Source organism: Ctenopharyngodon idella, chromosome 3, assembly GCF_019924925.1.
Source record: "Ctenopharyngodon idella isolate HZGC_01 chromosome 3, HZGC01, whole genome shotgun sequence".
Classification (NCBI taxonomy): domain Eukaryota; kingdom Metazoa; phylum Chordata; class Actinopteri; order Cypriniformes; family Xenocyprididae; genus Ctenopharyngodon; species Ctenopharyngodon idella.
Genome location: NC_067222.1, coordinates 46,480,899 through 46,505,712, shown reverse-complemented (window position 1 = coordinate 46,505,712; position 24,814 = coordinate 46,480,899). Strand labels below are relative to the sequence as shown.

The 24,814-nt window shown below is 37.9% G+C and overlaps 1 protein-coding gene across 2 annotated transcripts in view; it reads left to right on the top strand.

Moving 5' to 3' along the window:
- prkcab (protein kinase C, alpha, b) overlaps positions 1-24,814 on the top strand; it is a 186,318-nt gene that overhangs the window by 111,194 nt on the left and 50,310 nt on the right. For both annotated transcript variants that reach the window (XM_051887145.1, XM_051887146.1), the window contains exons 4-5: positions 15,684-15,795; positions 17,139-17,267. In XM_051887145.1, coding sequence (XP_051743105.1) covers positions 15,684-15,795; positions 17,139-17,267 — 241 coding nt within the window. The remainder of the gene's footprint in view (positions 1-15,683; positions 15,796-17,138; positions 17,268-24,814) is intronic.

Genomic DNA, 24,814 nt, shown 5'->3' with positions numbered 1-24,814 from the left:
ACTTTGAACTACGCAGCACGGCCCAGTGGATAACAGAACGAAAGCTTAAAAGAGCTGCGTTTATTCCCGGTCACCATTATTAAACAGCGTTGCGACATCAAGTGAGATTAGCATTTCAATTTGACAAACACCTCTCGGTTACAAACTACAAATCACTCGATGATTAAACTAGTTTTAAATCGGATGAAACAGCCAGCATTGCCAACAAGACTGATGAGGAAAACAGGAGAAATGTGCCATGAATGAAGATAGAAGACTTTTAAATCCCAAAATCACCACCCTTACAAACATTTACCATGAATGAACTGTAGTAAATTACCATGGATTGTGGAAATGTGATATATTTATATTGAAAACTATGTTATAGCCATTTATATTGCAATATTTATTCGGTGGGTAGGGGAATATATAATTCATGTCTTTGTTAAGGTGTAGTTTGTACCTGTGTTTAGGCGTTTTTTACAGGCCTATATAACATAACATAATATCATTTGACAGTGGTAGTGAGTAGCCATGTATGGTTTTACCTGTGGTTACTACCAAGTCTCACTGTGAAAATATTTTCATTTAAGCCTAATAATTTAAGACGGCCCACCTCAACTTTTTGATGTGATAATCCGGCCCTCGAATGAAACTACTTGAAGAGCCCTGCTGTGAAGTCTACTCCAGCACATCCCAAAGACTTTCAATGAATTTAAGGTCTGGACTCAGAGGTGCCAATTCATGTGTGAAAATGATTCTTCATGCTCCCTCATAACCATTCTTTCACAATTTGAGCCTGATGAATCTTAGCTTTCTCATCCTGGAATATGATGTCTTCCTACATGGTTGTTTAAGAAATGAAAAGCTACACGCTCCATCTTTTAAGGTTAAAAGAACCGTTGCAAAACATATAACATGCCAGAAATATAATAATTAAAGCAATATTGATCCATCCATAGACTCTTAAGTATTTACTTTTTAAAATACAAACAGCAACTTTTTTTTTTTGGCCGGGCAGTGTATGCAAACTGATATTTTCATCAGATTTTAGAGTTTAGGGTACATATAAACAGTACGTTTGCAGTCTGCAATCACATTGAATTAAATTAGTACTGCCAAAAATCATTGAATGTAATACCGTGTGTGAAACAAAACCTACTCTCAAAATAATAATAGTGTGTGTACAAGTATATATGTGTGTGTGTGTGTGTGTGTGTGTGTGTGTGTGTGTGTGTACATGTGGATTATCCTAAGATATACAATCAGCATTTTTTTAGAAATGACTGTGAATTCAGAGAGACAGTGAAACAAAACCTGCGTCTGGAATAATCCACATCACAGTCACCTCACGCCGCAGGCAGCAGTACATCCTCAAATAATATCGCACACCATTAGAGAAGCACATTTCAGCCTCATTAAATTCATGCCTCTTTAACCACATAAAACAGACGCATCTAATATACGCATGTTATTATTTTTGTAAAAGGATTCCCTAAAGGTTTCCTAGATCAATTAGTGCTATGCCTGACAAATAAAACAGCTAAGGATATTATAATATGCTATAATTCAGAAGCGGCTTACTGTTAACTGTGCTTTAATGAATCAAGCTTTGCTTAAGATGCTCATCATGTGATACAGACTGAAAAACATGTTCTTCCACTCATTTGCAGTTAATGAGTCCGCTAATTAATGACATGAAGTGATGATGCTGTTGATTCATGAGGGAGTGATGTTTTCATATCTGTAATCACAGTAAAATTCATTACACCAAGCAAATTAGATTCTACATTTACATTTTAGTGAACAATTATGATTTATTGTTTAAAATGATAAAACTGTTCCCGTCCTAAATGCTGATTGGTCGATACAGCTTTCCTGTTGTCTTATAGTTCATGAAACACTAACAGCTGTTGTCCTGTAGCAGATTGTTATTCTTGTTGTATAGATACTATCTTCCAGTGGAAAGATACAGTACATTTGATGAATTTGCTTGATAAAATGTAGTATTTTATAAAAGCAATAAGGCACCGGAGGTAGTGCTGTATTGTTAATAATGTCACTCCTCATGTGGACATTATTCAGCATGTGGCTCAACACTCACTTTTTAGTCGTGACTAGATTTACAGTATAGCACAGTCTGCTCATACTGTATTGTTTAATTGGTATGAATCATGATTCTTTAACACTGCAACAAAAATTGTCTCATTTTCCAGTAAAACATAATGGAAAAAAAAAACATTATGCCTAAAACAAGGGGGGGGAAAGTCTTAAATCGCATGTTCCCATTTGAGTTAAAGACACAATATGTAAATATTCGCCGCTAGAGGGCACTTATTCAAAACAAAGGCATAGCTTAAAGATGCCTTGATTCCGTGGAATCATGGGAGGTGTTGTCTTCACGTCTACAGCCGGTGGAAAAGAATCGGGACGGCACTCGGGCAGAAATCATATTCATGGATGAGATTATTAACGTTTCTGTAGTATAAAGCAGAGCAGGACCGAGTGCCGTGAGAGCAGAAACGAGGCCGCTGGAGCGATTGCTAATGAGAGACGAGCGCGACACATGCCTCGAGAGCAGCGGAACATTTATTATGCCGCAGCTGCCGCTTCTGCTTCTGCCAGTCATGTGTATGTGGGGTAAAGCAGCGCTGTTTTATCATATAAGATACATTTGTGTGTTGAAAGTTGTTATAGTGCTACTCACTCGGCGGCTACTGTGAGACACTTGTTGCACACTGCAGTAAGCTAGATTGATATTAGGCATGGTAAAACATGATACTCGTGGTAAATTAAAAAAAACAAGATTTAAACAATAAGACTTACTGTGTTGAGCTATATAACGATTAGTTTTCTGTCTATAAATGTATCCAAAAAGTTGCTCACCTGTCTAATAAAACACATAATTTACTAAAGCGTCTTTGGTGTTTCCATGGTTTCCACAAAATAAAACCGGAAATCGAGGGTAACACAGGTATGATGTCACTGATAGGCGACGCACTGACACAGCACATTCTTGGAAACATTTGGGATAATGTAAGTACACAAGTCAACAAAGTATACAACATTGTTCTAGTGGTTTTTGAATATTTTAATCTAAAAATCTTACATATTGTGCCTTTGAAGGCATTTGCACACTGAGTCCGAAATTTTCGTATGCGTTTTTTCGTATTCGTGATCCTAAAAATTCGTCACGCACAGAGACCTTGCACACTAAGTCCGATGCGTATTAATGAATCCGTTGTGAAAAAATTTGCAAAACAATACAAAATTGAGTCTTCAAGCAGTGAGCATGATTTAGTTGTCCTCTCTCTTATTAAAAAGAGAAAACGAAAGAGTAAATATTGGGTCCATCCAATCCCAAGATTGCGAGAGGAAGGAGAGTTCCACCTCATCAAGGAGCTACGTGATTATCCCGAGCGTTTCAAAGTTTTCTTTAGGATGTCAGTGGCTCAGTTTGATGCTTTGTTAGCGATACTGGCACAATCTGTCTTTATATTCTGTCTCTTTATATTCCGCACTACTGCTGTAGATGACGTGGATCAACTTGTCAGATGGCATTCGGGATTTTGGCGTTCGCTTGCATGGTGGCTCTGAATTGTCAAAACGTCTCACAAAATGCATGCCACGAATGCGAAAAACGCAGAAAATCGAACCTGATCCGAATTTTTTTATGACGTACGAAAGTTTCGGAGGCATTGTGTAAACGTGATTGACACAACGTGAGGTCGTATTTATTTTTTAACGTGCAAAAATTTCGGACGCAAATTTCGGACTCAGTGTGCCCTTAAGACTCTTATTTTGATTTTTTTTTTTTTTTTTTTTGTGCTGTTGTTCCCATTTTATTGTTTCCTGTGTGCATTTCCTTTTCCTTTTGGTAGCTATGGTGTCTAAATAGTCCTTGCTTGTTTCCTATGATACTGATTAGTTTCACCTGTGTCTAGTTTAGTTCCCTGTGTATTTATAGCCTTCTGAGTTCTGTTGAGTTTGTTGCTTGTTGTCTTTGTTCTACAAAGCAATTACATTTGCATTTACCTTCACGTTTTAGATTACTGCTACATCTTGGTGTATCTTCTTTGTGGATTAATAAAGACTTAATGCATCTAGATCCTTGCCTCCCACTATCTTCTTGTGCTGCAAATTTAGATAAAATAGTAAGTTTAACATGAGTTTCATTAGATGAAGCCATTAAACTAGGTCAAGACATAGCAAATGTGAATACTTGTCACAGCATTTACAGCTGCATCAGAAAACTATAATAAACGCTTAGCATCAATAATACAGACACAAAAAGTCTCTCAGGCTGTTTTCAGGACAGCCCTGTTGAAACAAGCAAGCAGCTGACTGACACTCACTTCCAAATCTAGTATGGGCATTTTCATGCTAGCTTCGACTGGTCACACATCATGGATACCCTGGTTAACATGTATTGATTGTTAGTTTGGTTATTTTTTGGAAGTTGAAGTCAAGATTGTGATCTATTCCAAATATTTTTTGCCTTTAGTGTAAGAGAGTGTTGGCAATCTGTACAGAAATGATCCTTAACTTCAGAGACTGAATCTTCCCCTGATGTAAGTGCCAACATTATTAAAAACATATCTGCCAACAGTCTGTTTCTTCAGTCTGATTGAAGCACACCGTATGTTCTCCTCCATGTCTCCTCATAGCAGCCAAACCTGATGAGATAACTGATCTGGATTTGAGGAGGTTGTGTTATGTGTGAAAGGCACAGGTTGCTTATAAGCAGCCCACACAGAATCTGCTGCCGCACAACTCCTAGAAATCGCTGCAGATTTCTGCTAAATTGGAACACCTGTCATTCACATTTCCCTTGTGTAAAAAACTGCTTAAAAGAATGTGATTTGCGTTTCTTGACTGGTGTGGTCTGCTGGTTTTACAGCAGTTTTTGAGCTCCTGTCAGCTGCTCAGGCTCAATTTTTCTATAGTCATTTTTACAAAGCAGAGGCAGCAAAAAGTGGAAAGTATGGTGATGGCACAAATGTATGTACTCTGGGTTGTGCATTATTGACAAAAAATGACGTCTCAATATTTTCTGGGATTTTGTTGATATCAATAATCAGACAGTATTTTGCTGAATGTGTTTTTGTGCATCTTGACTGGCTTAGGCCTGTCATGGACAGCTGATTCAGGAGGATTTTCATGCTCTTCATATTCTGTGCAGTCGTTTACAGCAGTGACAGAAATGTACTTTTTCATTAAGGGATTATATTTGCCATCTTAAATTGATTTCCAGGGGCATTTTTACCTTTACTTGGGCTTTTTTTTTTTTTTTTTTTTTACTTTATTACAGTAGTGTCATCTTTTATATCAAATTCTTACAATTGACCCTTAAATGCATGAATGTTTGCCAATCATTATTACATTTATATCTAACACGGATGGCTCTCTAACTACCAGTTGAGGAATACTAAGGAGGTTGATGTCTAACATTTAAAAAATGAATGAGGGGGAGGGTAGTGAATGACGTCCCGGGTCAAAAAAGGCCTGAGGTATGCGTTTAAGTGTTAATCAATAAAATTCAATTAAAATAATATTAAATTACTAGGTTGTTACCAATCAAATGAAACAAAGTCCATTTTTACACTGCAGAAGTGGCATCTACACTGCAAGTACAATTGTGTAAATGCTATGATAAAATATTGTGAATATTTTGAAACTAAAACCACCAGTAGGTGGTGGCAAGACACTGTAAATTAGTAAGTTATGTTGTTTAAATGGCTGATTCTTTCAGGAACGAAGCAAGTGATTGTCGTTATGAATGGATCACTGAATCGTTGATTTATTCAAAAATACTGATTCATTGTGTGTTGCACAACAGTTTTGTTGCGACTTTGTTTGGAACTATTTCTGCAGAAATAGAGCAAAACAGATAATATTGACAATAAAAAACAATATTAATTTCTTGTTTACTGAACTGTTGCATACAGTGTTGGGGAAAGTTAAAAGTAATGCATTACAATATTGCGTTAAGACCCGTTTACACCAAGAACGATAACTATAAAGATAAATATATTTGCGTCCACACCAACGAATGATAACGGTCTGTTTATTCTAAGTTCATGCGCTGTGGTTTCAAAGTTTGTACAACATGTTTTTGCTGTTCTTGTTGCATTTACACGGCTTTAACCAGCAGATGTCCTCAGCATGCTATGTTTGGACTGAATAGCTAGTGTAATCGATCTAATCTAACAGTGAATTTAGCTGACGAAGTCAATATAGTGGAATAAAAACAACACCTAGTCTTTTTCACTGCAACTTCAAAGGAAGCAAGACAGTATTGTCGAAACTAGCACTGGATATCTGAGGTAGGCAAACTTTTATGTAACACTGTTTGCTTGCCTGGCATAATGGTCTTGTCATTAATACTTCTCACCATTTATTCCAAGTGTATGACCGATTGTTTTTTCATATATCCATTTTCTTTAAAGTATCCTTGAAAAGGTGGTTTGACTTGTCAAACAGTGGTGGCTTTTTCTGGACCTCTGCGATTAACTTCTCCGCAATGTGTCTGCCATTTTAAATGCCCGAGCCCTTAAATTAGAATGGATTCTGATTGGCTGTCAGTGTTTTTTATCATTCAGCATTTAGAAAAAAATCATTCTAAAAAGTAATCCCAGCTATATCGTTTCTCTATTTCGTTATAGTTATAGCTGTGGTGTGGACAGTGCAATTCTTTTATACCTAGAACAAACTTTATCTTTCTTGGTGTGAATGGGCCTTTACTCCATAAAAAAAGTAACTAATTGCGTTACTTACTTTTTATGAAAAGTAATGTCACGTTATTTTAGCATTACTTTTGCATTACCTTTTTTCTCACCCAGGCAGGGCTTGCTTGTTTTTTTAATAACAACAACAAGAAAAGTTCTATTTTTGGCAAATGTAAAACCCTTTCACACCAAAGGTGAAATAAGCCTCAGACTGAAGGAAATGCAAATTCACATCTGTACAGTAGAGGGCGCAGCTCAAACGAACCTTTCAGCTGTGCTGCCATTCTGGATTACAGAAGAATAGGATATAGGAGAAGAAAGTTCAACTCTCTTACTTCAGCAAAAAAGTCATTTTTGCTTATTAGTATGGTTGAATTAGATCATCGAAGGTCAGCAGCAAAGACATTGGTTAATAAAGTGAGAATAAATACAAGTATATTTGTGTAGTTTAACATATATAATTAATCCAGGTTAATTAATATTCTGATTCCTCGTAGAGGGATATTTTTGCCCCAATATCTTGAAATTTAGGGTCATTCTAATTGCAATCTAGTAATCTACATTACGCAGTGAAAGTGTGCAACTCTAAAGGCATGTTTTTGTTTGTTTTTTGCAAAATGAGTGACATAACTCAATAATGTCAGCTTCCACATCATTAAAACAACCATTACAGTATTTTCATAGATGATAATGTACACCAGAATCATCATGATAGGTTCACGGTATCACTCAGTCAGATGCTTATAATGGGCCTCAGCTCATAAGGAAGCGTGAATATTCTCTGAAAATCTCCTGCTGGAGTTTCTGTTACAGCTTTGACTTTCCTCATCTCTCAGGTCATGTTTCAGAGGTGTTTGATGAGGTAGTGAGCCGTCTTGTGTCCTGTTCTGTGTCTTTGGCTCTCACACTGAGCTGTGGGACACCAGCCATGGAAAAAATGGCAAGCGTGGAAGTGTGGAGCAGCGCTGCCCAAGAATAAAAGGTCATATGCACCGTTGGCTACGTGCACACACACAGGAACCTGCAGCGAGAACACACACATGCACACACTGACCCGTCCTTCAATCCTCGGTTCATCCCAGGAGGAAAAAGACAGAGGCAGAAGATGAGCTTTTTTTTTCATCCGTGACTGATTCACTCGACAGTGGTAAAGCTGATTATGTCACAAATGGCATGAACAGAGACAGAACACACAGGCCGAGTGAATGTAGGGAAAATGAGGATAAACATGAGAGGAACGGACCGCAGAGATGAAAGAGAGGTGCAGGCCTCTAATACCCTCGAATATACAGAGCTCGAAAGTGCACTGGCTCCTCGTGATGGACTGTCTAATGACATTTTTAACTCGATTGGCTGGATGCATTAAGAAAAGCAATTGGCAGCTTCTTTATTTTGAATGCCCGTTAAAGGCTCCTTTAAAAAGATGTATTCATTTCTTAATTCACTTTGTGCGAAGTCAACTGAAGAGCGCAGTTTTCCCTCAATGTGTTGGCATATTTCATATTGATGCAAGTTGAGGCAGGACATATTAAAGATATTAAACATATTTAAAATAGCAAATGGTGATTTGTTGCTCTTTCTCAGCCTGTAATGTGACATCATGATTTTACCTGTGAAAAGAGTAGCTATGCTATCTATGCCATAGCTATGCTGCCTTCTAAGATGCTTTGTTAAAGGGTTAGTTCACCCAAAAATGAAAATGCTGTCACTAATTACTCACCCTCATGTCGTTCTACACCCGTAAGACCTTAAGATATTTTTGGTGATATCCGATGGCTCAGTCAGGCCTGCATTGCCAGCAAGTTAATTTACACTTTCAGATGCCCAGAAAGTTACTAAAGACATATTTAAAACAGTTCATGTGACTACAGTGGTTCAACCTTAATGTTATGAAGTGCAGAGAATACTTTTTGTGCGCCAAAAAAACAAAATAATGACTTTATTCAGCAATTTCTAGTGATGGCCGATTTCAAAACACTGCTTCATGAAGCTTCTGAGCTTTATGAATCTTTTGTTTCGAATCAGTGGTTTGAAGCGTGCATCAAACAAGGCTTCGTTACATCATAAGTGTTTCGAAATTTCAATGGTTCACCACTGGGGGGCGTGACTTTGGCAGTTTGATACACACTCTGAACCACTGATTCGAAACAAAAGATTTGTAAAGCTTCGAAGCTTCATGAAGCAGTGTTTTGAAATCGCTTATCACTAGATATTGATGATTAAAGTTGTTATTTTGGTTTTTTTGGCACACAAAAAGTATTCTCGTCGCTTCATAACATTAAGGTTGAACCACTGTAGTCACATGAACTGTTTTAAATATGTCTTTAGTAGCTTTCTGGGCATTGAAAGTGTTAATCTTGCTGTCAATGCAGGCCTCACTGAGCCATCGGATTTTATCAAAAATATCTTAATCTGTGTTCTGAAGATGAACGAAGGTCTTACAGGTGTAGAACGACATAATGGGTGAGTAATAAATGACAGAATTTGTGATTTGTGACATTTTTTGGTGAACTAATCTTTTGACTGTTTCCAGTGGATTTTCAGTGTAAATCCATTCATGCGGCTAATATTGCCAACAACCCATCCCTACAGCTTTGGCAACTCTTTTTCAAACCTTTACAAAGATGCAAAGAATGTGAGGCCGAAGCTGCCACAGCAGTTTTTTTTTCAACGTCAATGTGCAAACATTATTACACATTCCTGTTCTTATTTTGAATGATTCATGCACTTTATTCTAAAAGGACAAAAACCTTTTAAATCTAATTGAAATAAAGTGCACTGCCTCTGAAACAACTTTACTTTTCAACTGACATTCCGAATGCTGTTACATGTTAACTTGTTGAAATGTTCGAGCCTAAAAGTGAAATAATAATGAATTCTAAAGTAATGCATTTAGGTAGATGCTAGCACTGGCGAAAACAAACATGACAAAGAGGTCTGTGGCATCATAGTGGTGTGTCCCAATACCAGTGTACTGTTTTACCATCTGCTCAAATCTATGTCCTTTCCCATGACCAGCAAAGTAAATATGTTTAGTGCATAGTGGAAGTATGGAAATTGGGATGCAGCCATCGAGAGTTAATACTGTGCCATAATTCTGTCGCAGCAGCTTGAGACTCGCCAGCAACAGAGAAAAAAATAGCCCAAATGCTATTTAAGATGCCAAGGTAGTAATTAGAGTGCTTCAGTGATTCATTCTGTGCCAATCACTGGGTTCTTGGGGTCTGTCCACTGTTTGTTTTCATCACACGCTCCTCCATTGGCCAGGAGGCTGGCGCACAGACTGCATCTGCTTTGCTTTGCTTGCACTCTGGCCTTTTCAATTAGTACTTAGACAGGGTGACAGAAGCTGTCTGGAGGAAATAGCACACTACATGAGGTGGATCTGAACAGAGCTACTCATTTTCTGCTCTACGGAAACAGCAATACCTGGACTGTTAATTATTACACTGCACTTCAGCATTAATTCTAGCGTGTTTGACGTAGGACACTTTAAATGTACCAAACCCATTTCAGTTAAAGTAAACCAGCTGCAAGTGAACCAGTTGCAATGTAAGTGGACTTTAGGGAAATTAATCGAACCACAAAAAGACCCAAAATGAACTGTACTCAGACCACCTCCTGAGGTTCATTTGTGGGTCCTTTTAGGAGGCTCTGTGAGATCATTTGGGGTGTTCCTATATGCATGGTATTTTGGCCTAAGATTGCTTGGAGTGCTCAAACAAACTTATATGTTATACAGTATATGTTAACTACAGTGTACCTTAAAGGGATAGTTCACCCAAAAATTAAAATTATCTCATAATTTAATGACCCTCAAGCCATCCTAGGTGTATATGACTATCTTCTTTCAGACGAACACAATCAGAGTTATATTAAATAATATCCTGGCTCTTCCAAGCTTTATAATGGGAGTGAATGGTAACTGATATTTTGAAGCCCAAAAAAGCACATCCATCCATCATAAAAGTAATCCATACAGCTCCAGGGGGTTAATAAAGGCCTTCTGAAGCAAAGCAATGCTTTTTTTGTACAAAAATAGCCATATTTACATTTTATAAACTATAATCACTGGCTTCCAGTAATGGCCATACGCAAGTCTTGTTCTGGCAGAAGAGTGACCTCTGACCCAACTTATGACGTATTGACAAACACGGAAGCAAAACACCGGTCACGAATTAGAAGTCTAAAACAAGAATTTTTTAAGAGAAATGTCAGAGGATTTCGATATAAGAGAAGAGGAGCTTGAGTTTGTTGTCCAGTCCTATTTGTATGAACCGCCAGAGGCGTCTACTTTCACCTAAACTTACTCGACTCTCTCGTGAACACGTGGAGGATGTTACTGTAAGCCAGTGATTATAGTCTATAAAGTTATAAATATGGATATTATTCTTACAAAAACACATAGCTTTGCTTCAGAAGGCCTTTATTAACCCCCTGGAGCTGTATGGATTACTTTTATGATGGATGGATGAGTTTTTTGGGGCTTCAAAATATCAGTTACCATTCACTACCATTATAAAGCTGGTAAGAGGCAGGATATTTTTTAATATAACTCCGACTGTTTTTGATGCAAAGAAGATACATATACACCTAGGATGGCTTGAGGGTGAGTAAATCATGGGATGATTTTCATTTTGGGGTGAACTATCCCTTTAAGCCTAGTCTCGCATAGCCAGGCTTTTGGCTGTTGACAAGAAGTCTTTTCCACTTTGCAGGTCATCGTGGCAGGATTTCAACAGAAAGAGACTGTCTGACTGACATGCAAAATGACCACACATTGTATACTATAAAAAATAACACAGTCAACAAACTGTTTGATAGAAGCAAACCCAGCAGTGATCATGGTTACACTTTATTTTAAGGTGATGTTATTACAGTGTAGTTGCACAAACAAGTACCGAGTAATATTAATTAACAGCATGGACTTACTTAAAGTTAGGGTTTGGTTTAGAGTCAAATCATAAATACCAGAAATAAGAGACATGCAGCAAAGGACATGAACCTTAATAATAATGACTAACTACTTAATAATAGTGCAAAACTGCTAAATAATAGTGCAGCAGTCTGTACAATCATTTTTGCATGTGTCTGTTTCTGCCTGTCCATGGGTAATAATTCTCCTCCTCGGATAGAGCTCGAAAAAAAAAGCAGAAAACTGTTGAACTCAAGGATATCCCATTTATCCCGAGGCAAATAAATACCTCAAAGAAAACTGTGAAATATTTTAAATATCCAATGCCTTTTGAACTTGAATGCCATTAACTATTTTTAGTTCTTCCTCAGAAATGCTCATTAGCAACCTGGGAACTTGTAAACATGACTTTGTTTCCCAGTAGACTGATATAAATCTCTGCGGCCTCACTCAAAGCCAATCAGACTGGAGCCTCATTTTTGTGCAACAAACATCATTCTGTCTGTTTTTTTGTTTTTTTTCATTAGAGTACCTATCATGGCTGATTTGGGAAGCTTGAGCTTTCAAGGGTCAAAGGAAAGCCTTAACCACAGCATTTTTCATTTTTATATTTATTTGCTGAATTGGATGTGGAATGATCTAATTCCTGTTATAGAAATGATATATAGAAACTCTTCCTAACAGTCATACTTGACTCAGCATTCCCTTGCAGTTCTGATGTGCAGTTAAACCAGAGGCTGACAGCTCTTTATTAATGTCAGATTAATGGTTCAGTTATGGGAAAACTCGAGACCCCTCAACTACAGTCAAATTCTCATTAATTTCAGAGCACTCAGAGACAGATTAATTGGTTGCCCTATTTGCATGGCCCAGTGAAATAACCCCGCAGACTTATGATTAACTTCCTGCTTCTGGACAGAAACCGCAGCAAAGCATTTGACCTGCTGTTGCGGTCAGCCTCTGTTAGGTAACTGTTTTCATTTTTTTTTTTTTTTTTTGGTTAGCAGTTGACGGTCACCTTGGAATTCTTCTCCCAGTTTCAATGATGCATATTGAACATTTTGATTATTAGTGCTGTTTGCTAAGTCAAGCATCACTATTGCTATTTCTCATACGATTTTAACCTAGCAGGTGATAAAATTAGTGAAAAAGCAAACACCCACAAATGTGTGGTAGCAAGTTTTGTACCAGCAAGCAGCACTCACACTTTCCACAGGAAATATAAAAATCTATTTTTTTAAATTTACACAATCAAAAACAGATTTCATGTAGTCAGTCTTTGACTTTCACCATAAAATCTAGTAAACTTTAAAGTGTCCCACCACAGTTTGCTTTGTTCATTCAAAACTGAATATCTTTTGGATGTCATAAGCAGTGATTAGCTTCTTGAAATGCTGTTTTGTAGAAGCATGGAAACTTGTTCAGAGTTGAGGGTAATGCATTACAAGTAAGTTTACGTACCCCTCACACAGTCTAGAAAAATGTGAATCATTTTAACAAAATAAGAAGGATCATGAAAATTGCATGTTATTTTTTATTTAGTACTGTCCTGAATAAACTATTTCACATAACAGTTGTTTACATAAAGTCCACAAGACAAAAAAATTGCTAAATTTATAAAAATGACCTTGTTCAAAAGTTTACATACCCTTGATTCTTAATATTGTGTGGTTACCTGGATAATCCACGACTGTTTTTTTGTTTTGTGATGGTTGTTCATGAGTCCCTTGTTTGTTCTGAGCAGTTAAACTGAGCTCTGTTCTTCAGAAAAATCCTCCAGGTCCTGCAGATTCTTCAGTTTTCCAGCATCTTTTGCATATTTGAACCCTTTTCAGCAGTGACTATATGATTCTGAGATCCATCTTTTCACACTGAGGAAAACTGAGGGACTCAAACACAAGTATTAAACAAGGTTCAAACATTCACTGATGCTCCAGAAGGAAACACGACGCATTAAGAGTCGGGGATGTAAACTTTTTGAATTAGATGAACAGAATAAATTGTACTTTTTTTGTCTTGTGGGAAACATGTATCTTTTGTAGCTTCCAAAGGGCAGAACTAAATGAAAAAATATGTTCTTTAAACAAAATAAAAAAAAAAACTTGCATATCAACTTCTTGTTCAAAAGTTTTCACCCCTGACTCTTAACGCGTCATGTTTCCTTCTGGAGCATCAGTGAATGTTTGCAGCTTTTGTAATAGTTTTGTCTGAGTCCCTCAGTTGTCCTCAGTGTGAAAAGACGGATCTCAAAATCATATAGTCACTGCTGAATTTTTCTGAAGAACAGAGCTCAGTTTAACTGCTCAGCACAAACAAGGACTTATCAACAACCATCACAAAACAAAAAAACAGTCATGGATCGTCCAGGTAATGACACACAGTATTAAGAATCAAGGGTATGTAAACTTTTGAATGTGGTCATTTTTATAAATTCTGCTATTTTTTTGTCTTGTGGACTTTATGTAAACAACTGTTATGTGAAATAGTTTATTAAGGACAGTACTAAATAAAAAATAACATACGATTTTCATGATCCTTCTTATTTTGTTAATATGATTAACATTTTTGCAGATTCTGCAAGGGGTATGTAAACGTTTGAGCTCAACTGTATGTAATCAGATTACTTTTCTCAAGTAGCGAATAAAGTAATGCATTTCTTTTAAATTTACAACAAAAGTTACTTTTTCAAATAAATAACACGAGTTACTTTGTTTTCCCATTTATAGACTAGATCTCTCCTGTCTCCATGTTAAGCAAGTGCAGAGGTATTGTGTAAACATGATGGTTATTGTAGTTCTACAATAACAACAGGCATTTACTCATCTCACTTGCACAAAAACAGATTCAGTTTTCCTCAAAATGATTAAAAACAGTAAAATGCAAACTCCAAATATTATGCAAACCTGCAATAATTATGTTAATGTACTTTATGTATTTAATCTCTTTAATCTCATTTTATTAATCAATGTCTTTGCTGCTGACCTTCATTTAAAAAACATACAAGCAGCCCAGCCCAGGTTAGAAAAAGTAACACGAAAGTAATGTAAAGCGTTACTTTCCATAAAAAGTAGCTAATTAACGGAATTAGTTACTTTTTTTATGGAGTAACGCACTATTATACATTAATTTTAAAAGTAACTTTCCCCAACACTGCTTGTCAATAAATCTTTGTTTCTTGGTGGACTGAAAAGCCACATTGACTCCTGGAAGTTGCTTAAAGTCAGTCAGTCAGTCAGATTGGATTTGACAGTTTCACTCAGGCATTGCCATTAAGTGCTGCAGTGATGACATATTTTTGTAGGTCAACCCGTAATTCAGCATCCAAAATGGATTTTCCATTGGCTTTTGGATTATGAGCTCTGTAACCAAACAAGTATAAGATTCTTACACGTTTTATTCATCATAATAATTTTTGCAAAAAAGAACACGATTTTTATGAATTTTAAAGCCTAAATACAATCAGCAGAAGAAGCAGGTGAAGCTTCCAACAGACCTTATTTAACCCTTCTGTTGTGTTCGGGTCATTTTGACCTTGAGAGGATGTTCTTTTTCCTGAAAATGTTAGTTAATGTTATCGCATTGTACTAAACCTTACTGACTCTGCTCGCACAGGGTATAACTACTTCCCAAAAAAGTACAAATATTATCCCAAAAAATTTTGGAAGTAGTTATACCCTATGTATACACACACACACGCACGTGTTCATGTACACAAACAAACTATTTTGAGTATTACAAGCTTTCTTTTTCACAGAGATGAACTTTATCCTCAGATCAATAAGGCCTACGATCAATCAGTTCCAAAAAGAAATAAAAAACTTGTCCTAATCGAAGAAAACAAGTTGACAAAAAGATTGAATCCAATATTCGGTGATAATATAGCATAACTAGCGATTTACAAGCAGTTTTTAAAAGGCTGGTCAAAGGCCTTTTCAACACAGTGTAAGGGTTAAAGCATTTAACCCCCCCAAAAAAGTTTTGGCCTGCAAACATACATCATCCCTGCAGCATCTATAGTAGTGCAGTTGTAAGTGATTCCTCTCTTTTTCATGTTTCTGCAGGATCCCAGAAGCAAGCACAAGTTTAAGATTCACAGCTACGGCAGTCCCACCTTCTGCGACCATTGCGGATCGCTGCTGTACGGCCTCATCCACCAGGGGATGAAATGTGACAGTGAGTAACAACCTCCCATCATGCCCAGGGTGGCCCATTTGCACTCACGCAAGACCATCTTCTCTTAACCAAATCTAGATGAAACCTGTAATTTAAAAAAAGAACTGGCCTCAGATCAGTGTGAAAGGGCAGCTCCTGCCCCAGGCCTACAAAATTCATCTGTTTCTGCTTTTCTTGTCCATAATGAAGTCAAATGTGGTTAGATCTGTAGATCTAGAGATGCCTCCTTCATTTCAACCAGAACATTCCAGTTCCTCTCGAGTGCTCTGGCTCTCATGGGAATGCTTTCACAAATTTCAATATAAACGTATTTAAGTGAGATTTATGTGGGAATAGCAGCATGTTTCTAATTACATTTATGCAATCTGCTCATCCACACCGCTCTGAGACGACACACCACAGCGAATTTCTGTTTCCACATATCAACAACAGCCTCAGCATGGGTCACACACACTTTCTCTGCCAGAAACCCTTCTGCTACACTTTTCCAAAAGGTTTGCTGTTTGTGCACAACTTGATAGTCTTCACCTTTAATGTCTTATGGTAGCGTTTCATCATTAGATATCATTTAAAAAGAAAAAAGTTTGTCTTCATAATCTTAAAAAAAAAGTTAAAAAAAAATTCCTTATCTTTATTGATCTTTACATGACAGTAACAGCTCTGAATCAGGTTAGAGTTCTATAGCTTGGATCCTACAAATTGAAAGTGACTGTGAATCACGCAAGGATGCTGGGAATGCACATATGGGAATACAGGACTAAGCTACTTTTACACTGTTGCCTTGGGTTGTTTTTTTAGTCCACAGGTTGAATTTACCCCCATTTTTACCCCTCGGAACACGATTTTTAGAGCACAATTTTTAGAGCACCTCAGAGCACGATTTTACCCCTGGAACACGATTTTTACCCCCCAGAAAATAATTTTACCCCTCAGAACACGATTTTTACCCCTCAAAACATGATTTTTACCCCCGGAACACTATTTTTATACCTCGGAGCACAATTTTTACCCCCAGAACGCGATTTTTACCCCTCAAAACATGATTTTTACCCCCAGAACACAATTTTTATCCCTCGGAGCACAATTTTTACCCCCAGAACACGATTTTTACCACTCAGAACATGATTTGTACCCCCGGAAAATGATTTTACCCCTCAGAACACAATTTTACCCCTCAGAGCACGATTTTAACCCTGAAACACGATTTTTACCCCCCAGAACATGATTTTACCCCTCGGGACACGATTTTTACCCCTCAAAACATGATTTTTACCCCCAGAACACAATTTTTATCCCTTTAATCCTGAAACAAGTTTACAGATGTTTCTCTCTCTTGTTCTCAGCCTGTGACATGAACGTTCATAAGCAGTGTGTGATGAACGTGCCAAGTCTGTGCGGGACCGACCACACCGAGCGCAGAGGAAGAATCTTCCTCAAGATCGACGTCAGCGGAGACAGACTCCACGTCACAGGTCAGCACCCCACATGCAATGGGAATATCCCAGAATAGCAATTATTGTTAAGGATTGAAAAACATGGTCTTGCGTCATCTTGAAAAGTTTTATTTAGTCATATATATAGTCATATAATGTAAGATGATATTTAAATGATTAGTTTTATGATCAACCTTTTGACCTTTTTTTTGACCTTATGACCTTTTACTTGCTAAAAAAAAAAGTATCAATCAGACGACAGAAGGCATGGAGTAGATTGTGTTCATGTTTTTCAGCAACGTTTTGATCATGTTGATCATTAGATCATCAAAAATGATACAGTAAGCTTTATAGCAGGGGTGTCAAACTCAGCTCCTGGAGGGCCAATGCCCTGCAGAGTTCAGCTCCATCACTAATTAAACACATCTGAACCAGCTAATCAAGGTTCTCTGGATTGCTAGAAACTTCCAGGCAGGTGTTTTGGAGCTAAACTCGGCAGGACACTGAGCTGAGTTTGATACCACTGCTGTATAGGGTTTAGTAGCATCACAAAATGATATTTATTCGAGTAGTTCTTGTCATTTTAATTTTTCTATATTTCACATAATATGTTGCTATTTTTATCTGTTTGCGTGATCCTTGCAAAATCACATTAGTCTTATTACTTGGATTTCATAATGCTTTGATGCTGTTTTTCCACAAAATGCCAGTTAGCATTAAGCTATCATGGCAGGTCATGTGTTGAGGGTTGAGTGGGTTTAGAGATTGAGCGTGTGTATGTGTGTGTGGAGGGCTCTGGGTCACAGCAGGACACAGGCGGGCAGCAGGTATGAGGGGGCTTAAGTGCCAGATGACTGGCCTGATGCCCAGCTGTTGTGATGATGGGGCTTTATGTGGGGGGAGGGACATGTATGTCAGCCTGTGGCCACTCAGAAACTCTTGCTCCATTGAACACATTCCTGTGAGCTGGCATCTCTTCCCTGCTGCGTGAATATCATCTCTGCTTATCTCTGCCCTTACACACAGACATGCTGAAGTCAAGCAGGGGCTGCACACTGGTCTGCTGATTATTGGCGCTTAAGTCATCATGATTCCTGTTCAGGAAATTTTACAGTTATTGATATCAAGAGAAAGAGCCATATTCTACACTGTTGCATTTTGTTATGATGTTAGTCAAGGTTTCTTTCGCCGCAATAAAACATTTTTTTTTGTATTGTATTTCATTATTTTTTGTAGTTTTTCATCCGCTCTGGCCCTTAAAGGTTAGTTCACCCAAAAATGAAAATTCTGTAATCTTTTACTCACCTTCATGTTGCTCCAAAACCATAAAACTTTTGTTCATCTTCAGAACACAAATGAAGACATTTTATTGATACCTGGGAGATTTCTAAAGCTCTAGGTAATCAAAACTTTCAAGCTCCAAAAAGGTCATAAAGGCATCTTCCTACTTTCAATGGAGGGACAGAAATCTCTCAGGTTTGATTAAAAATATCTTCATTTGTGGTCCAAAGATGAACGAAAATCTTATGGGTTTGAAAACAAATAAAGGTGAGTAATTGATGACAGAATTTTATGTTTTTGGTGAACTATGCCGATTTTACAGTGTAATGTTTAAGGTGCGAACCAAACACAAATGACTCAGGAATGCTATCAATAGACTTTAATCCACAATTAGAAATGCACAGGAAAATACAAACACAAACCATACTAACAACAATGACACTGATATAACTGACAGAGGACTGAACTAAACAGGGAATACATATGCACTGAAAACTAAACAAGACACAGGTGCAAATTATAAGTAACCGTAGAAACAAACAAGGGCATAATCAGAAACCAAGGATGCCGGAGGGAGGATCAAGGTGGAGCAGGAGGGAAGAAGGAGCCTAGTGAAGAAGAAGGGGTGTAGGGCTGTGGCGGAAGGGCAGGAAGTCTGTGGCCAAACCAGAGTGACAAGGGACCAAAGCGGAGCCGGAGGGACAAGGGAGCCTGGTGAAGCCAGAGGGCTGATGGACCAGAGGAGATGGCGGATCCAGGGGACTGGACGGAGCCAGCGGAGAGGACGGGAACAATGAAAGAACTTAAGTGGAACATCTAAACAACAAAGGAGTGAGTTTGAGGGTGGGATCTGGATTCATGGACCACAGATCTATCAGTCAATGGTCCTCTCCGGGATGGACTTGGCAGCGTATGCGAGCTCCGGGAAGGTCCTTGTGGCAGGCTCTGACTCCGGGACAGACATGGTGGTCGGCTCTGGCTCTGGGATGGATGTGGTGGCTGACTCTGGTTTCATAGCGGTAGTGGGCTCTAGTGCTGGGTCCATGGCGTGCGTGGGTCTGACGGGATCCTCCTCCTCTGCCTCGCAGATGCTGAAGTGGGATCCACAATTAAGGAGCACCCACTCCACATACTGGGCAAATGACCCTCGAGGACCATCTCTGGGCAGGCGTGCCTTGGATCGCTCATTAAGGCTAGTATTGTAGAACACACAGAGTAAGCGATCAGGGTAGTTTGTAAGGTAACACTGAGAACTAAACGAGACACAGGTGCAAATCATAAGAAGCCATAGAAACAAACAAGGACATACAATCAGAAACCAAAGAAACCAAAACTAAACAGAGTAGGGAAACAGGAACTAGCTACAACGGAACAGAATGTCAAAATAAGAGCCAACAGAACATAACTGTGACATATAGATTAATTCAGTTTAACTGTAGAAAAAATAGATGTACACAAATATGTACTCAAATATGCTGAAATTTAAGTAACTTAATTTTCCACATTATTATTTAAAGGTGCAGTCCGTAAGTTTTGCCTCTTTGTCGTCATCTCTGTTTGAAACCTGCAATTGCAGTTATTTGCAGAATTTTCATCTTTACGTGGGTTGTGCATCGGCACGGCTCCTCAGCGCGGGTGAATCTAATGTTTGCTGTCAGTCGCCACACCAGAGTGGATACTGTACTTCGGTATCACAGATTGTAGTCTTGGAAGTATGACCAAAATAAGAATTTTCACCGGAAAGTGTCATCTGATCAAGTAAGTAACATGTCTGCCACTTTTGTTCTACTGAGAAAAAAAGCATTACAATAAATCGCGCTGCCAATGGTGATTGAATCTAACGATCGCTTAGCTCGGATCACGTCTGGAGAAGTCATCTGCACGTAGCTGTGAGGAATATGATTGGGTTCTTCATAGGGTTTGTGAGTTCACTGCTCCAATGTGAACTTGATTCAATTTGTCCAGCCAAGAACACAGCAGCCTCCATGTGCTCATGTACTGCACACAACAAATACACACAGAACAAATATACAAACAACCCTCAGGCAGGCTGGGTTTCCTCTTTTTCCTCTAAGATGCGTTCACAGGATGCTTTTGGTGCAGACCTGAGTCCACTGGATTTCACAGTTCTGTCCACATGGTTGGTGGGAAAGTAGTTTTATGATCTTGGGTGTGCACAAATGAGCCAATCCATCATCCCCATTTGCACTGTAGTCATTAAGACATTATTCATCATCTCCTTAGTCATGCTTTTCAGTGCTGAATATTAGCCTGCTTGTTGAATGTTGATCATCATTTGAACAGGTTTTTGATAGCGACACACTCTTATTATTAGATATTAAGAACACCAACTTCATCAGATGGATTTTTGTTTGTTTTTCTTTGCTTGTTTGTTGTTTTGTTTTGTTGTTGTTGTTGTTGTTGTTGTGTTGTGATGAACAGCAAGACTATTCTGGTACTAGCACTAAACCAGTCTGGAGCAGCATGGGAATTCATGTTGATTTTGTCAGCAGGTCATTCTCCTCTTGCTTGTGATGTGGAGCACCAGATACCTGCTGTAAATCAGAGGTATCAGAGTCCCAGGGCGTCTGACAAAGAGGTGAATTTCCCATGGGACTGACAACTTTCTGCCTGTATAGTGTCTCAAACTCTCGATCAATACAGCAGGACTGACACAGTGTCGTCTGTGGAGGTGTCTTACCGGTGTCATATTGGTGATCGTTTTACTGTTCTTATACTGTAGATACTGCGTTTCACTGGAACTGTGACTGGTGAATGTTTTTTCTTATGTTTTTTTCTGCTGCCAGCAAAGAAAGCTGACTGACCAATGGTATGTGATCTGCTGCTCTTACATATAAATATAAATATATGGGAACTTTTAAGTTGTGTTTTCCAGACCTAGAAAAGTCATGGAAAATAATAATCATTTTCTGTAGTGAACATACACTGTTTAAAAGTTTGGGGTCAGTGGGATTTTTTTATTTAATACTTTTATTTAGCAAGTACACATTAAATTGATAAATAAGACATTTACAATGTTACAAAGCATTTCTATTTTCTATTTGTTCTTTCTATTCATCTAAGAATTCTGAAATGTATCACAGTTTCCACAAAAATATGAAGGAGCACAACCGTTTTCAACATTCAACATTCAGCTTTGCCATCACAGGAATAAATTACATTTTAAAATGTATTGAAATAGAAAACAGATATTTTAAATAATATTTCACAATAAGAGACTTCTTTCAAAAACATAAAAAAAATCTTACTGACACACAGTATGTCTAAATGAATTTTTAGCAAGTCATCTAAATTATTTGTAAAGGTCTTATAAAAGTCATGGAAATTAATTGACTGAAAAGTGTGTGGACCCTAAATTCAGAAAAATTACATATTTAAAGGGACAGTTCACCCATAAATGAAAATGATCCCATAATTTACTCACCCTCAAGCCATTGTAGATGTATATGTATATCTTTTTTTCAGACGAACACAATCAGAGATATATTTGAGAAATATCCTGGTTCTTCCAAGCTTTATATTGGTAGTGAATGGGGGGCGCAATTTTGAAGCCCAAAAAAATGCATCCATCCATCATAAAAGTAATCCATACTGCTCCAGGGGGTTAATAAAGGCCTTCTGAAGTGAAAGGATGGGTTTTTGTAAGAAAAATATCCATATTTAAAACTAAAATATCTAGCTTCCGCTAGATTACCGTACACATACTGCGCAAGTCGACTTGCGTCAAATAAGTAATCCCCTGAAGCAATGTATGACGCAGGATGTAGGAGTATCGTAAGCTTAGACGCTTCTCGTGGTTCAAACAAACTGTGCGACAAACTCAAGCTCCTCTTCTCTCATTTCGAAATCCTCCAACATTTCTCTTTATAATTTCTCGTTTTAGACTTCTAATTTGTGGTGTTTTGTTTTGCTCTATCCTCTGCACTTCTGCGTTCGTCATCGCATCATGCGTCGGGTCAGAGGTCACTTTTTCTCTGCAAATCGATGCATACGGCGTTCTGCAATTTATTATAGTCAATAAAGTTTTAAATATGGATATTTTTCTTACAAAAACCCATCACTTCGCTTCAGAAGGCCTTCATTAACTCACTGGAGCCATATGGGTTATTTTTATGATGGATGGGTGCATTTTTTTGGCCTTCAAAAGAAGACAGTCATATACACCTAGGATGACTTGAGGGTGAGTAAATTATGGGATAATTTTCATTTTTGTGTTAACTAAACCTTTAAAACCACTGCAGTTGAACATTTTCTGCTACAGTAGATGATTAACTCTGCTCTCTTTTGAAAGTGAATATATAATAAACATTTTTAAAGGTTCCTTCTTGGCAGGAGTGTATTTCTCATATTAGTCACACTTTGCTCCTGGTCTGAATCTCTGTTTCAAAGTTGGCTGTTTCCATATGAGACCTGGAAACACTGCATCTGAATGCTCTCTGTAGGTCTGAACTTCTGGAGTCTGTTTGTCTTCTTTGAGGGTTTTGTTATATAACCCCCCCCAGGCGTTGGCTCAGCTAAACGCGTTGGTGGTCCCTATCAGCAATTCCCTCATGGATCCCATTTGTAACGGAGGGCTCAAGTGTTGTTGTAAGTCCTACTGTGGGTCCTGCCTGAGGTGCGGCTCAGTCTCATCAGCGTCTGTCTCTCTGGATTCTGAAAACTGTGTAACAGTTAAGAGTCGTCACTGCCCAAAGTCCACACGGAGGATGGAATGTCTTGGTTATTATTTAAAGCGATGACTGTGGGTGATATTTGGCTGCCAGTTGGGATTCACTTCATACTTTTGTGTGGTTTTATATGTGACTCATTTTGTTCTTGCTGCCAGGCATTAGATCAAACTGGAGGATAAAGTTATGGGTATTGTTGGCTCTGTATGCATCAAAAGTGTCTTCAGTGTCATGTCTTGTACATGTGTTATATGTGTAATTTAATGTATATGACTGACCAAGAAAATCACCCATACTGAAGCTTTCTGAGGAATTTTCTTCCATGTTAAGGATCTTGTACAGACTCCCAATGGACAGAGTAGATGAATGTGATTGAGTGTTTTGATTGAGATTTATTGCTGTTATTGTATGTGAGTTTGTTTATTCTGGGCTGAAGTCAGACGGAGGAATCTTGGCTGACCCTTCGTGTTTTGTGGATAAACAATGGGAAGAACCAAGCTCATTTGACTGCATTATCAGATTACCCAGCATGCAGTGCACTGGACATTTGGCGGTTATATAACAGCACATCTGAATTTCTCAGGCTATTTGTGCGATTTGAACATCCATGGAAAACCACATGTAAAAATAGCCTTTGAAGATTACATCAGGAATTCATGCTGCCATCCATCAAGATCAGTAAGATATGATTTACTGAAGTTTATGATGACATAATGTGGGCAATGTGGTAAAACATTGATAGTAATGTAATAGTAACATAGTAATCAGAAAATCTCTGAACGTTTTATCAGCTGCATCTTTTATCCAAACGTTCTTAATGACCTGATGCAAAATACTAATCTGGCCTTCATCAGACCTCAATTATACTCACTAGATAAATGGCTGTAAGAGGAAAGAGTTAAATGACTTCATCACTAAGGTTGTGCAAAATGTGCCGCCGCAATGTAGGGTGTAGTTTTAGATTTTAAACAGTATTCATTTTGATGAACCGGTATTCATTTTTCAATAATTTAGTCTATACTGTTTTCTGTTGATGTGTGAACAAATCTTCGCTGAACATTGTTTGTAGCGTACCTCCCATCCAGTAATTGCAATAAGCTTTGCGCTTACGTTTGAGATGAAACCAAGTCCCAGCTTTCATATTTTGTCAATTTTATCAAAAAATTCAAACAATAAATGCAATTTTGTCACTCTTTAATGTGGCATGACAGTTTGCAGTAGCTCCTCAGTTCAAGCAGCACACGAACCAATCATCTCCACCTCTTTACTAACAGTTATAGCACAAAATAAACATGAATGAACATCAGAAGGTATGTAGAAAAATATAGAATGACATACTGAAATGTGTCATGTCTTGTGTAATCGATCAATCAGTGTTTCAACCACAGAAAGACGTCAATAAAACAGCTTGTAAAGAATATCATGTAATGTTACAGCTCCGGAAAGCCATTTAGTACATAGCGCATTAGATAACTGGAAAAAAATAACTCAGTAACACTTTACAATAAGATCACAATAGTTAACGCAACATTAACTAACATTAACAATGAGCAATACATTAGTTACAGTATATATTATATCTTTTTTAAATTAACATGATTAATCAATGCTTTAGAA